The sequence below is a fragment of the Penicillium hispanicum genome (genome assembly GCF_028827665.1).
Source record: "Penicillium hispanicum strain IBT 35686 chromosome Unknown utg000001l_segment0_segment0, whole genome shotgun sequence".
Lineage (NCBI taxonomy): Eukaryota > Fungi > Ascomycota > Eurotiomycetes > Eurotiales > Aspergillaceae > Penicillium > Penicillium hispanicum.
In genome coordinates, this window is record NW_026623193.1 from 2,053,021 (window position 1) to 2,066,573 (window position 13,553).

General features: G+C 51.1%; 6 protein-coding genes across 6 annotated transcripts; 4 read left to right on the forward strand and 2 right to left on the reverse strand.

The window, feature by feature from the left end:
* Positions 1-107: 107 nt before the first annotated feature.
* Positions 108-1,995, forward strand: N7459_000781 (metallophosphoesterase family protein; the record flags this gene model as incomplete). Its single annotated transcript, XM_056939966.1, has 2 exons — positions 108-271; positions 324-1,995. The coding sequence occupies 2 exons, from the start codon at positions 108-110 to the stop codon at positions 1,993-1,995; spliced, it is 1,836 nt and encodes a 611-aa protein (XP_056804246.1).
* A 180-nt stretch (positions 1,996-2,175) lies between these two features.
* N7459_000782 (enoyl-[acyl-carrier-protein] reductase) lies at positions 2,176-3,513 on the reverse strand (the record flags this gene model as incomplete). Its single annotated transcript, XM_056939967.1, has 2 exons — positions 2,176-3,220; positions 3,302-3,513. The coding sequence occupies 2 exons, from the start codon at positions 3,511-3,513 to the stop codon at positions 2,176-2,178; spliced, it is 1,257 nt and encodes a 418-aa protein (XP_056804247.1).
* Positions 3,514-4,193: 680 nt separating this feature from the next.
* Positions 4,194-5,885, forward strand: N7459_000783 (glutamyl-tRNA(Gln) amidotransferase subunit HER2; the record flags this gene model as incomplete). Its single annotated transcript, XM_056939968.1, has 4 exons — positions 4,194-4,329; positions 4,400-4,724; positions 4,788-4,963; positions 5,020-5,885. The coding sequence occupies 4 exons, from the start codon at positions 4,194-4,196 to the stop codon at positions 5,883-5,885; spliced, it is 1,503 nt and encodes a 500-aa protein (XP_056804248.1).
* A 312-nt stretch (positions 5,886-6,197) lies between these two features.
* On the reverse strand, positions 6,198-8,063 carry N7459_000784 (SPRY domain-containing protein; the record flags this gene model as incomplete). Its single annotated transcript, XM_056939969.1, has 1 exon — positions 6,198-8,063. One exon carries the CDS (start codon positions 8,061-8,063, stop codon positions 6,198-6,200), a length of 1,866 nt encoding a protein of 621 aa, XP_056804249.1.
* A 711-nt stretch (positions 8,064-8,774) lies between these two features.
* N7459_000785 (snoRNA-binding rRNA-processing protein ENP1) lies at positions 8,775-10,373 on the forward strand (the record flags this gene model as incomplete). The annotated part of the gene is made up of 2 exons (XM_056939970.1): positions 8,775-9,445; positions 9,503-10,373. 2 exons carry the CDS (start codon positions 8,775-8,777, stop codon positions 10,371-10,373), a joined length of 1,542 nt encoding a protein of 513 aa, XP_056804250.1.
* Positions 10,374-11,184: 811 nt separating this feature from the next.
* Positions 11,185-11,702, forward strand: N7459_000786 (putative histone h1.3.; the record flags this gene model as incomplete). The annotated part of the gene is made up of 2 exons (XM_056939971.1): positions 11,185-11,304; positions 11,388-11,702. 2 exons carry the CDS (start codon positions 11,185-11,187, stop codon positions 11,700-11,702), a joined length of 435 nt encoding a protein of 144 aa, XP_056804251.1.
* Positions 11,703-13,553: the final 1,851 nt, after the last annotated feature.

Genomic DNA, 13,553 nt, shown 5'->3' on the forward strand with positions numbered 1-13,553 from the left:
ACTTGTTTCCTCTTCTACATATCCTCGTTTCTCTTGTCTAGGAAACAGTGTGATTCTTTGCCATCGTCGCTGGGGAGGGGTGACACAGCATGTCGCCGGGTTTCAAGATGTTGTGGTCCGTGTTGCCCTGGCTTGTCCCGTCGGCACTCGCCGCTCAGCCCGCCGCCGCGCCCGCTCCTATCTCCGCTCCCATACGAGAGCTTCATTTCGGGCAACTCAATTTCCTTCATACAACTGATACCCATGGCTGGCTGGCCGGTCATTTACAGGAGTATGCCGCTAGAGATTCTCTATCATAAGCTCTACTGACCCGTGTCTCGCAGGCCATCTTATTCGGCCGACTGGGGGGACTATATCTCATTCGCGACGCGTATACGGGAAAAGGCAGAGGCGCAAGGTCAAGACTTACTAGTGATAGACACGGGGGACCGCGTCGAGGGAAATGGCCTTTACGATTCCTCCGAGCCTAAGGGAATCTACTTGTCGGAGATCCTGCGCCATCAGCATATCGATATCGTGACATCGGGAAACCACGAACTGTACAAACAGAATACATCGGAGTCCGAGTTTCTCACCACCGTACCTAATTTCCGGAGCAACTATCTCGCCTCGAATATCGACATCTACCATCCAACCACCCAGGAGCTGGTCCCGCTTGCTCCGCGATACAAAAAGTTCACCACCCAGCAACAGGGAATTCGCGTAGTTGCATTCGGCTTCCTTTTTGATTTCACCGGCAACTACAACAACACCGTGGTACAGCCGGTGGAACAGACTATCAAAGAGGTTTGGTTCCAGGAGGCGATTCGGGACAAGGACGTCGATCTCTTTCTGGTCGCTGGTCATGTCCCGGCTCATTCGCCAGAATACCGCGCGATTTTCGAAGAAATTCGTAAGATCCGCTGGGACATGCCAATTCAGTTCTTCGGTGGACATCAGCATATTCGTGATTTTGCACAGTATGATTCAAAGGCTGTCGCCCTTGCGAGTGGACGGTTCATGGAAACCATCGGTTTTATGTCAATCGATGGTCTCTCTACCGGTGATCGACCGAGTACGGCATCGCGTCCTGTCTTTAAACGCCGGTATATCGATAACAATCTTTTCTCTTTTTATCACCACACTGGCCTTGATGAGAATTCCTTCCACACCGAAAAGGGGCGACATGTCTCTCAGCTAATCACTCAAGCTCGCAACACTCTTCATCTGGATACCGTGTATGGTTGCGCACCAACTAACTTTTGGATGTCACGAGTCCCGTACCCGAGTTCAAACAGCATTTATACGTGGCTAGAGACCAGAGTGCTGGCCGACTCGTTGAAAGACAAATCTCGCGGCTCGATACCAACGGCGGCTATCTTCAATACAGGAGCGATCCGGTTTGACATCTTTCAGGGTCCATTTACCCAGGATACCACATTCACTATCTCGCCGTTCACAAATGGGTTCCGCTACGTAAAAGATGTTCCATATGAAAAAGTGCAATTGATTATGGAGATCCTTAACAAGCAGACAAAGATCTTGCAGGCTATACAAACTGAGGATGAGTCTCTACTCCCTCTGGCGCGCCCTGAGCAGCTCACATTCATGAACGATGTGGTTGTTGGCGGAGACGAGATTCTGGACGAGTCGCTTGCTGTCGGAGGAGCTGGCTCACATCAAATTCCCCTTTCGACGAATCCGCGAGACCAAAAACTCACCCCTGGGTACACAACCAAGGATGATGCGGGCTCGGATGGAGACGATACCCTCCATACCCCTATATCCTTTTACCGCGTGCCTAATTGTATCCAAGCGTTGCTGGGTGCAAATACAACTGAAGTGCCAGAGACAGTGGACCTGGTCTACATTGAATTCGTTCAGCCATACTTGGTATTGGCAGCCGAGTTCGCTGGTCTGGAAGTCGATTTCGTCAGAGATAGCGATGTATACATGCCGTCTATGACGTTGATGGATCTCATTCTAGACTGGGTGAAGCAACATTGGAAGTGCTAGTGATGGACTGCCACATGGTGAGATCGCTTCTACTGGGATGTTCTCCCGGTCTTTGTGTCCTTCAATTGTATACAGTCCATTTTATTTGTTACCATGCACATAATTCCAGTCGAAGAAAAGCCGGTGTGCGTAATGTAATAATGTGTAGATGATATGGTACATTAAATCTGCTTCTACCTATCATTCGTCTCCTCCGGTAAAAGTGAACACGCCCTTTCCACTGCGGTATCCTCCCAAGGTGCCCTGCACGCTCTCTGCCAGGTCCGCGCCCTCGGATTCCCAACTCCATTTCACATCGTCAACCGGGATGTCCTTGAACCGACCTGCACGAGTCAACTGCAGAACGTCCTTGATGGTGTTCTCCTTGAGCTCGGGGTTTTTGTCCCCCCATTTGCTGACCCAGAACCCATCGAAGACGAGATTTTTGAAGATCAACAAGCCCGAAGGCAGCGCCACCGGTTGCTTCGACATGGCTCCGTAAGTGACCATGTGGGAGTCGGGGGCTAAAGTCTTTGCAAGAGCCGTAGCATTTTTACCGCCAACGCAATTCAAGGCGAGGCGGATGGGTTCACGACCTTGGCGAGTGAACTCGTGAACCATATCCCGGAAATTGCCAGTCAGCATTTCCTCTTCAGTGATGACAGCGGAGGCACCCAAATCCTTGAGCTCCTGTTTGAGCGCCTCGGTTTCCTCGGGAGTCTTCCGTTGCCGGATAACATTAAGCGTCTTGATCCCCCATTCGCGTCCGAGCTGGATAGTCGCGCGTCCCACGCCACTGTTGGCACCGTTTTGGATAAGCCACTCCTCGCCAGCGCGCATCCAGTCCCACTCGCAGAAGTCACGGATCATCCGGTACGCAGTGACGGGGTTTACACTCACGGTGCCGATTTGCATTGGTGTCAAGCCATCCTTGTTTTCGATGCGGATGAGCTGTGACTCGTCGAGCTGAGCGTGTGTGCGCCAAGTACCCTGGCCAGTACGTTTCATGATAACCCAATCACCCTTTTGAAGATTCTTGACGCCTGCCCCTGTTGAAATCACCTCGAAGGCACCCTCATTCCCGCCTACGGCCGATGGCTCAGTCGTGCCCAGTGTCGTCTGGAAGGGCGGTTTGCTCGGGTACACGCCTTGAATCTGGTTAACATCTGCCGGGTTCATGGGCGCTGTGAGCAGGCGGAGATTCACTTGGGTGCCATGCGGGGCAGAGATTGAGTGCTTGTGTAGACTAGAAGAGTAATTGACAGTAGTTAGCTCTGTGCGCATCCATTGACACCCATAAATTAGCTCAATCAGAATGAATACCTACCTAATCACATCCTTGGGCTCGCCATATTTCGAGTAGACCAGCGCTTTTGCTTGTGTGTAGCCATACATAGAGATGTATCTCCGGCCCTGAATCGGGCGAATGGACTCAGCCCATTGAGCTTTGCCAAGGGTGGAGGCGAGCGCTGGGTTGCATGTTGGACCAGAGGCCCATGTAGCCTGAGTGGCAGCTCTCCGTACACTGCGGGACAACATAGTGAGTATGCTGAGACAATGAAGCAAACGATACTGGAAAAGAAAAGGCGGCAACGCGGTCGGGCGGAGCAAGGGATGACGTCTTCGGCGATTTAGCTCGGGCCGAGAGAACTCGACGGAGCTTGACGGGCTATCAAATTATCCAGTGTTGTGGCTCTGATCGTTTTTATAAATATTGAGCAGAAAGAAAGAAAAATATCTATTAAGTTGAGATGGTTTTTTTTTTTGAGGTCTTTGGTGACAAACAATGAGAATGGCCAAGTGACGAAAGGCTTGACCGGGCTGTAGAGGAACGAACATCAGCAGTCAAAAAGATCTATGATTAGGCTCAGCTTCCTAGTACATGACTAAAAAGGACTAGAAAATGAATACATTCCTCATTACTTACCTAGGATGAAGTCAAATACCGAGTCAACTGAGGACATATGTAGACGGAGTTGGGGCAACGCATATTCCAAAAATCTAACAGGGAAGCTAGAGATGAAAAACTGTAGCAGATCTGCATGTATATGTATCCTTGAATCTCAGAAACTTCCAAGACCAAGCAACATCAAAAGCCTCAAATCACCTACACATGCTCTCCATAGTTGGTCGGCCTCGACACTCCAAAGCACGGGCCATTTGAGATTTGGGTTTCCACCCGCCACGCGACACTCAATCTCACCCTCCCACCGACCTAAATGTCCCTTCTCCGCGAAGCAGAGAAATGCATCGCTAATCAACATGCACACGGTCTCAATGCATTCATAACACCACTGCCCCGCCTGGGGCAGTGGTCGGAGCACGTGAAGGAGGCAGACCGGCGCAGAGAGCAAGGTATGCCCACGAAGACTCGCACAGTACTCTGGTTCGCAGCTGACCAAAGATATGAATTGAATTTTTACAGGAAAACCGAAGTCCCTCATGGACGGTCGTCTGATCTCCGTCAAAGACAACATCTGTACGCGTGAGCTTCCAACCACTTGTGCCTCGGGAATCCTAGACAGGTTCAACAGCCCATTCAATGCAACTGTCATCAATCAATTGCAGGCAGCTGGGGCAATCGTGGCAGGAAAGACTAATCTGGATGAATTTGGCATGGGATCGCATTCGGTGCACTCGCAGTTTGGTCCTGTGAAAAACCCGCGACAAGATTCCGATGGCTATGATCTTTCAGCCGGAGGTAGTTCTGGTGGGAGTGCTGTCGCTGTGGCTGCTGACCAATGCTACGCGTGAGTATGATTGACACTGCAGGGCTGCAAGTAAATCACTGACGGGAGATTGAAACATTGCAGGGCTCTTGGAACAGATACGGGAGGCTCTGTCAGACTCCCTGCAGCATACACTGGAACCGTAGGCTTCAAGCCGTCCTATGGTCTAATCTCGCGATGGGGTGTGGTCGCTTACGCCAACTCCCTCGATACCGTTGGTATTATAGGGAAAAAGACTTCTAGAGTTCGAGACATCTTCTGTATGGCCAATTTGCCCCGTGCTGAATGACCCAGGTTTGCTAATATACCTCCCAAGCTACCCTCAACCATCACGATCCACATGACCCAACCAGTCTCTCTCCCTTCTCACGATCCCGGATTCTATCGCAGCTTCGGACTCCACCATACATGTCACGACTGGCTCCAGCCCCTCTACGAATCGGTGTTCCATTAGAGTACAACATCTCCGAGCTCAGTCCATCAGTCCGGAAAGCTTGGCTTCTGTCTCTGGTACGCCTACAAGACAAGGGGCATACTATCCACCCTGTTTCCCTGCCAGCCACAAAACATGCGTTGTCAGCGTATTATGTCCTCGCCCCAGCTGAGGCCTCCTCGAATTTGGCCAAGTATGATGGTGTGCGATATGGAAATCGAGAAGATGGTCCAGATAGTGGCCAACCAGATGGATATCTTTTCTCCCACACGCGCGGCAGCGGCTTCGGATTAGAGGTGAAACGGCGTATTCTTCTAGGAACGTTCAGTCTGAGTGCCGATGCTATGGACAACTATTTTATCCAGGCACAGCGTGTCCGCCGACTAGTCCAGAAAGACTTCAACGCTGTGTTCAGCGCTAAACACCCGCTGGCTGATACGCACGAGCCAAATTCAGGGCGCTCCGGGGTTGCCGAGGTGGATGTTATCATTTGTCCCACCGCGCCATCACCACCCCCGCGGCTGTCTCTCATTTCTTCTGGCTCTTCACCGCTTGATGCTTACGTCAATGATGTCTTCACCGTTCCGGCCAGCTTAGCTGGCCTACCAGCTCTCTCTGTGCCGGTGACGGCTTTGAGCTCTGATGAACCCGCAGCCGAAGAGGTGGCCGGCATTCAGATTATAGGCCAGTATGGAGACGATGAGCTGGTTATGAAAGTTGGAGAGATGCTGGAAGGCTGCAGGCTTTAAACTTCACCAGGAAAAGAGGATTGCCACATATGAGCTTCTTTTTTCTTTCCTTTTCTTGCATATATGACTACGGAGACACCACTTGTTATATCTATATTACCAGCCCAGCCTTGACCCCCGTCCCCAACAGATATTTGATGATAGGATTCTACACTTGTGTTCTCAAGTTATGAATATGGATGGCTACATTAAGCCTTGGGGGAAAATGAATGGTATCAATACGGTAGGATCGAAGCCCGGAACGCCACTCCATGAGATCGAAGAGTAAACAGTCCTTGTTAGGGATGGAAACGCATAGGTGCTCGACAACCCTCAAGTCATCTGGATATCTTCATCAACCCCAACGATCGGAGCCTCTGTAGTAGGATTGGGCGTCTCGGCCGTGTCAACGCTCATTCCATCCTCTACGCCCAAACTCCCTCCAGCCGTCTCACCCGTAGCAGTGGGTGTTGCCTGGTTACTATTCGCAGCAGATTCAGATACAGCAGCCGCGCCAGGTGCTGATCCAGGAGTGGGAGCCGAGGCCGCCGAATCAAGTGCAGCTCCGACGCCGGCTTTCAACACTTCCGAGCCCCCAACAGCACCGGATGCAGTACCATCCAGCTCGGTATTATTGTTGCCGATCACGTCGCCGTCCACTCCACCCCAGGTAAACATGGCCTCGACCTCATCCACAATGTCAGCTACAACATCCTCAACAATCTGGTCATTGAACCGCTCGCCGATAGGTCGGATTGGTTCCCCAGTCTCGGTTTTCTCAGGGGGGCCAATCCACCACGGCCCTTCAAAGCGACACTCGACTGCCCCGCCACCGTAGCAACTCACAGCTGGATAGTAGCCGATCATGCCATCATCCGCATTTTCACGCTCACCGATACCAAGGTTGTTGGTCCCGTTAGCCAGACGGCTTGCTGGGGGAAGGAAAGCGTAGAGTTCTTTAAAAGGAGTACCCATCTTGATGCCATTCTTGAAGATAGTGATACTGGAACCGGGTAATGTGCGCAGAGAAGCATCTTCACTGTTCAGGGGGGAGGGAGGGCCAAAAGTTGGTGTTTCTTTCAGGTTGAAAGCGTAGTCACGCAGATGCTTGGTAGGGAAAACGTTGGATTGTTGCCAACAAAAGTCGGATTTGTAATGAAAAGGGATGCGATCTCGGATGACGTTGGCAGCAGCAGGGGCTCGGGATCGGGAGTCCGAGCCGTTGCCGTCTATAGCCGGATCGTATGTGCCCTCGGCGATCTTTCTGTGAAGCGATAGAGGTGGAAGAGTGATAAGCATGCCAATAACATCGCCCTCATTGATGGCTTCGCCCTTCGGAAAGAAGAACTCGCAGCGCATGCGGTTGACAACTTCTCCATTCACATCGCGAATCCCGTATCCATAGCAGTCAACCCCGACATTGACATCCAGCTCGGCTTCACGCCTTGCAAATCCAAGTCGAACGTGGCCACGGGAAATGGCGGATTGATCGCTATTTTGTGGGGCGCTGTTGACCACTCCGCTGATGACCCGAGCCTCGTAGTAGTATGTGCCTTCTCGGGCGCAGACATTTGCACGAGCGGTATGCCAGGCATCGGAAGTGGTCACCGCCATGGCATCTTGCGAGAAGGATATCGCAGCAGGCGAATCTTCGAAGCTGAAGCGGGCGTGGTAGGGTCGGACGTCAGTTTGTCGATACTTGATATGAGGAAAGCCAGGATCGGCAATGGCGTAAGTATAACGGAAACCATTCTTGTTTGTGAGCTTGTCAACAACTTCGTAGAAATCCCAGCTTTGCCCTAGGATCTCCGATGATCTTTTGGTCACCAAGTTAAACTGCCGAGGTGGCGGAGGGTATCTGTCTGACAGACGAGGCTCAGCAAGCAGCAATGGGCGGAGAATGTGGAGATCTGAGCTGGGACGAGCGGAGCTTGGAGCAGCAGTTGCACGCTTTTTAGGTGGGGGCGCGCCTTCCAGGTCTAGACCCTTGGCCTCACGCTTCTTGCGACTGTCACGTTTGTTTCGCTTTGAACGAGCAGCATCGCCCTGTACAGATGCACTGCTGATTGGTGCAGGTGAGGATCGGGGGTTGAGGTCTGACAATGCACCATTGAGAAGAGGCCCGTTGCTAGGTTGGAGAATGGGGGAATTGATGTTGGAGGAGGGCGCGGATGACCCGGGAGCTTGACCGGATGCCATGATGGAGACAAGAATAAAAATGCCGGCTCAGATGAAAAGGAAGGCGAAAACCTAATCTTAGGCGGCCACGATGGGTCTTTGCGAAAGACGTAGCGTTCGAATGACCAAAAGAAGCATCTAGAAATATTGATACCGGTCAGTCAATGTCAAGTGACAACCATTGATCATCACTCCAGCTCCCCAAGGCCCGCTGGGATCAAAAACCATTGGCAAAACAATTTGTGAGAATAAACAAGGCACAAAAGCTTACCACAGTCAACACGACGCAGAGACAATAGGCCAAATTCGGGACCGGGTCTTCGGCGTCGCGTTCACGCTCGAGATCAAGATGCCAACTGTATTCGATGCTGCTGATATTGGCGGCTGTCGTTGCGCGTTCTCGCCCATGTAAAATCTCAAATTCCTTAGCGTCACCACCGGCGACCACCGAAGACAAGAATTCCAGATAGCTTTTTGGAACACGCAGATCGGATTGAGAAAACGCATTGCGAGGAAAGCGCTGCGCTCCTTTTTTGCCGAGAGATTCGTTAGGCGGTATGTTGTATCAGGAAGGCGGTTAGCAGTGAGATAATTCCGCCTGGCAGAAAGAGTCACATGATCCAAAATTTTACACACACTTGCTCCGAAGGTAACTACTGGTGCACATCTACAGACCGTCTGCTTCCGTCTTTTCCTTATACTGGGATCGCATCGGCCGAGGACAGGATAAACATGCCGAAGGCCACCAGCTCACGCGCTGCGGCCGCAGCGCGCAGACATAACCCTCTAGCGGACGATATCACGTCTGCGGGGCATCTACGAACACACAGCAGCAAAAAGGGCAAGCCCCGGTCCCAGGGCGAGGATGAGGATGGTGAGAACGGACAACGCTTTATTGATGCGAAGATGTCGCGCAAAATTTTACAGATTGGCCAAGAATTGGCAGAGGAGGATGCGGCCGAACAAAAACTTGCCATGAAGTCGGAGCCGAAGTCGAATGCAGCGTTCGACTTCGACACTCGGTTCGATGAAGAGCCATTGTCGGATGATGAGAAGTTTGAAAATGACGAGTGGGTTGACGAGGAAGTTGAGGAAGTGGTAAGAGTTCTGCTCGATACTCATGAACTGGAAATCAATGTGATTCTAATATTGTCGCAGGAGGTTGACCCCAACGATCTCGACATGTTCAACAAGTTTATGCCCGGCCACGAGGAGGATCCTATTTTCCACCCGCGAGAGCCCAGTGCAGCGGGCCAGACGACAAACCTTGCCGATTTGATCTTGGAGAAGATTGCTGAGCATGAGGCAAAGCAAGCTGGCGATAGCGCACCCTTTATTCAAGGCGGTGGGTTGGCCGAGGATGCAGTCCAGATCCCAGCGAAAGCTGTGGAGGTATATGAGAAGTATGTCATTTGCCCCGTGCTTGATGATTCTGATAAGCTAAACCATATCACTCGTAGGGTCGGCATGATTCTTTCCCGCTACAAGTCTGGTCCGCTCCCGAAGCCGTTCAAGATTCTCCCGACAGTGCCGAACTGGCAAACCCTTCTTGATATCACCCAACCTGAGAGGTGGACTGCGAATGCCGTCTATGCCGGAACCCGTATTTTCATTTCTGCCAAGCCCGCTGTGGCTCAGGAGTATATTTCGACTGTGCTTCTGGACCGCGTCCGTGAGGAGATCCACGAGACCAAGAAGCTAAATGTCCACACCTACAACTCGCTGCGCAAAGCTCTTTACAAGCCTGCGTGCTTTTTCAAGGGTCTTCTCTTCCCGCTTGTGTCTAGTGGCACTTGCACCTTGCGCGAGGCCCACATTGTCTCTTCAGTGATTGCTCGTGTATCTATTCCGGTTCTACACTCCGCTGCCGCGCTTCTCCGCATGTGCGACTTGGCAGCTGAGCAGTCCACCCGCTCCTTGGAGAGCACTGGTGCTGTCAACACCTTCATTCGTGTCTTCTTGGAGAAAAAGTATGCCCTACCATACAAGGTCATCGACGCTCTGGTGTTCCACTTCCTGCGCTTCCGGGCCGCAGATGGCTCTGAGGACACAATGATGGGCGATGGCCCATCCAGTAGCTCTAAGGGCTACAAGCTACCGGTGCTGTGGCACCAATCTATGCTGGTGTTCGCTCAGCGCTACCGTAACGATATCACCGAGGACCAGCGTGAGGCACTTCTGGATCTGCTACTTGTCCGTGGCCACAAGGACATCAGTCCCGAGGTAAGGCGTGAATTGCTTGCTGGCCGTGGGCGTGGGGTTGTGGTTCCAGATACCGAGAGGCAGAATGCCCTCGATGCCGGTGATGATACGATGGATGTGACTATGTAGCTGCCCTGTTCAGCTTTACCCCCCCCCTCTTTTGTCACAAAGCCCCCCTCCCCCTGCATATACCAACTATGACCTGTTCATGAGCACGTTCTGATGGGATGGCGTTTACCGTGTTGTTTGTGCTTCTGTGGAATTGCATTCTATTTCTTTTGGGGCTTGATCTGGTGGCCTTGATAGATCGCCGCGTGGTCTATACCAAAAAAAAAGCGTTGTGAATACTCCCAAGACTTTCATATGTAGTTTATATTTTGCCTAATGACGCACTATCGTCGCTTCCAGAAAAGTAACACTTTTGAGTGAGATTCCTTATATGTGTTCTTTCCTGTCTTGATACTCACCCAAGCCGACTGGTTCACTTTGCATTCTGCTAGCCAGAAGACATCAACTCTGTTGACATTTTCTATTACTTTCTTCCACGGCTTCCCCCCCCCCCCCTCTCTATCTACTTCCTATCTACAGAACACATTCCCATACAGCAGGCATGAACATTCTCTTGTGTCCTCCACATATCAACATCACACGGTGAGACATCTCAAAGAACTCGAGAGTTCCAGGGTGATCTAAGACAGCCACCGCATTCAGTGCCTTCAGTTCACTCAATCACACCTCATCCCATCGTTTCTTTTCTGCCCACGAAGCACCTTTCACACCTAGCATCCATTCTGTCTCTCTGCTGCCTTTCTTTTCCTTCTCTTTCATCATCGCCCTTCATCCATCTCACGCCTCATTCTCTTTCTTCCTGCAGAAACAACAGCACGTCCCCTTTGAGATATCAACGCTACCATATCCATTGCGATATTTTTATCCAGCCATGCCTTCAGAGAAGTCCCCAAAGTCCCCCAAGAACTCCAACGAGGGAGTGTTGGGTCTGTCGACATCTGAGGCCCGCATTCTTATCCTTGGTATCGCCTGCTGTGCTGAAGCTCCTAAGGTAAGACCCTTTGAGACATACAGCATTCTTCGCAGTGACTTCCCACTACCCGCTTTGAGTCTGACTGACGGCTTCCATCACAGATTGACTTCGAGAAGCTGGCCTCGAAGGCCGGCTACACCTCAGGTAGCACCAAGACCATTTACGGGAATGCCCGTCGCAAGCTCCAAAAAGCACACGGCGAGGACTCGGGTGCCAACCCCGCCACTCCGGAAGATGATGGATCCCACAAGGCCAAGAAGCCTCGGAAGTCAACCGCTGGACGCAAGCGCAAGCGCAACAAGAATGAGGCTGAACCTGAACCTGAACCCACTGATCTTGGTGAAGATCAGCCCACCAGCCCTGCTACTGAAGTAGTGGCCGAGGTCGACAATTGTGAGCAGGAGCAGGAGGCTTAAACTCCCTCCATCCGGCTACAAAACACCAGGCCTGCTGCCCCGCCCACACCCATCAAAGCGATGGGTTGTCCATTCTCTGCACGCAGAGCCTGGCAACCAATTTGCTCGGTTGTACCATGTTTCTATTTTGTCCTCTGGCAAAGGACCTTTTTACTGTGCCTGCATATGGAGGAAGATTGATCCGCTCCTTGGGCATCTGAGAGATGGGTGGTTTTAAGATTTTTCATGCTCGTAGGGGATGGTTTTCGAGGAGCAATCATGTAAATTCGCAAAAAAAGAAAAAGAAAAAAAAAGAGAGAAAGAAAAATGCAAGTGCTTCGCCGTTTGCGGGCTTTTGTTTCCCTACAAACGTTTGAGACTATAAGAGCCGAGGTTGAGGACACATAAAGCTCCCAACCTCCTATACCCCTATTAAGGGGGCATTTATGTTCGATCGGATGTGCTCTTGAGACGATGGGGTCTGATTCGCCTATAGTCACCCAGTCCGTGTTTTCTTGTTCCTTAATCCCCAAGCTAGCGCAAGTGCGAGGTATGCGTATATGTACTTAGTATAGAGATAATTCGATGGGCATCTCTCCTGGCGATAAGTGGAACTCCATAATAATCAATATCTGCAAGTGACCGGTCTAGCCAAAATCATCCATTATTATGGGGGGAACTCAAGGCGGACTGGATTCGCCCTTCTGTGATTCTGCACAATACAATAATACTTAGAGTACTCCACGGAGTCCATGCTTTGGGGGATGGAAGAATTTACCCTCGCAAGTCCACATTGAATAAAGAACGGAGTACTTTCCATTTACTTCGCCAACCCCTGAGCATAATTTTGCCCCTTCCATTGCCCCTCCATGACTGTCAATCTGCAGGCTCAATCCTGGTACCTGGCCGGTGGAGTTGATCGACGGGATGATCGACTCTTGCATCGCCGATGCAGGAACATCAAGAAAAGTAAATGGCTCATCCGCTATTGTCACCATATGTAGTAGTGTTGCCGCTACCGGCAATGCCTTTGTGCTCTGTCCATATTGAGTAGATACTTAAGATTCGAATTTTCGCGCAGCAACTCCTTTTCTCTTTACATCGTGGGCAAAGGGATCGATCATACCTGGCAAGTAATAATACAAACCTACGTAGATGTGTAGTAGGTAACTAGATTTAGGCTAATCAGGACTGAAACGCCGATCTGCTGCATTTACCTACTATATATGTAACTAGTATGTACACTTCAATGTAGTGGATGTGTTCGCCTCTCCTTAATCGCACCGCTGCGTCCTTTGACTCCCTTTGGTGGGATGAAGCCCCCCTCCACTCCCCCTTTCTTTACCAATTTGGAGGCTCCATTGGTACAACGGGATCAATATATTACATGGGAAGTATATACCTGCATTGACTTTAGGACTCAAACCCACCCGTCAATGCAGCATTCAGGAGAACACGCACAGCAAACTGTTGGTGGCGATGGGCAACGCTTGGAAACTAACCACAAGGAGCAGATGGCGGAGACTGCTCCATCACCATCTAGACTTTCAGGAGATGCGCACGCCGGATCCACTTGTTCCAGCGACTCATGACGGAGGGGCCTGGATACATGATAATAATGAGATGTGTATACACCAGGCTATGGAATGTCTAGGGAGACACATCAATTATTTACATCCGCTGTTGCATATGGGATGGGATGCCTGGGATGCCTAGAATGGGGTCGTCAGCCCGGAGCCTTGTTCTCACCTAGCAGTATAGTATACATAGTAAAGTAGTATAGGGAGGATCTCCCGGGGATTGGCAGACGGGATAGAGTAGTCAGTGTAGTACAGTACATGTACAGAAGGCTGGCAGTGGGGGCCTTGGGGC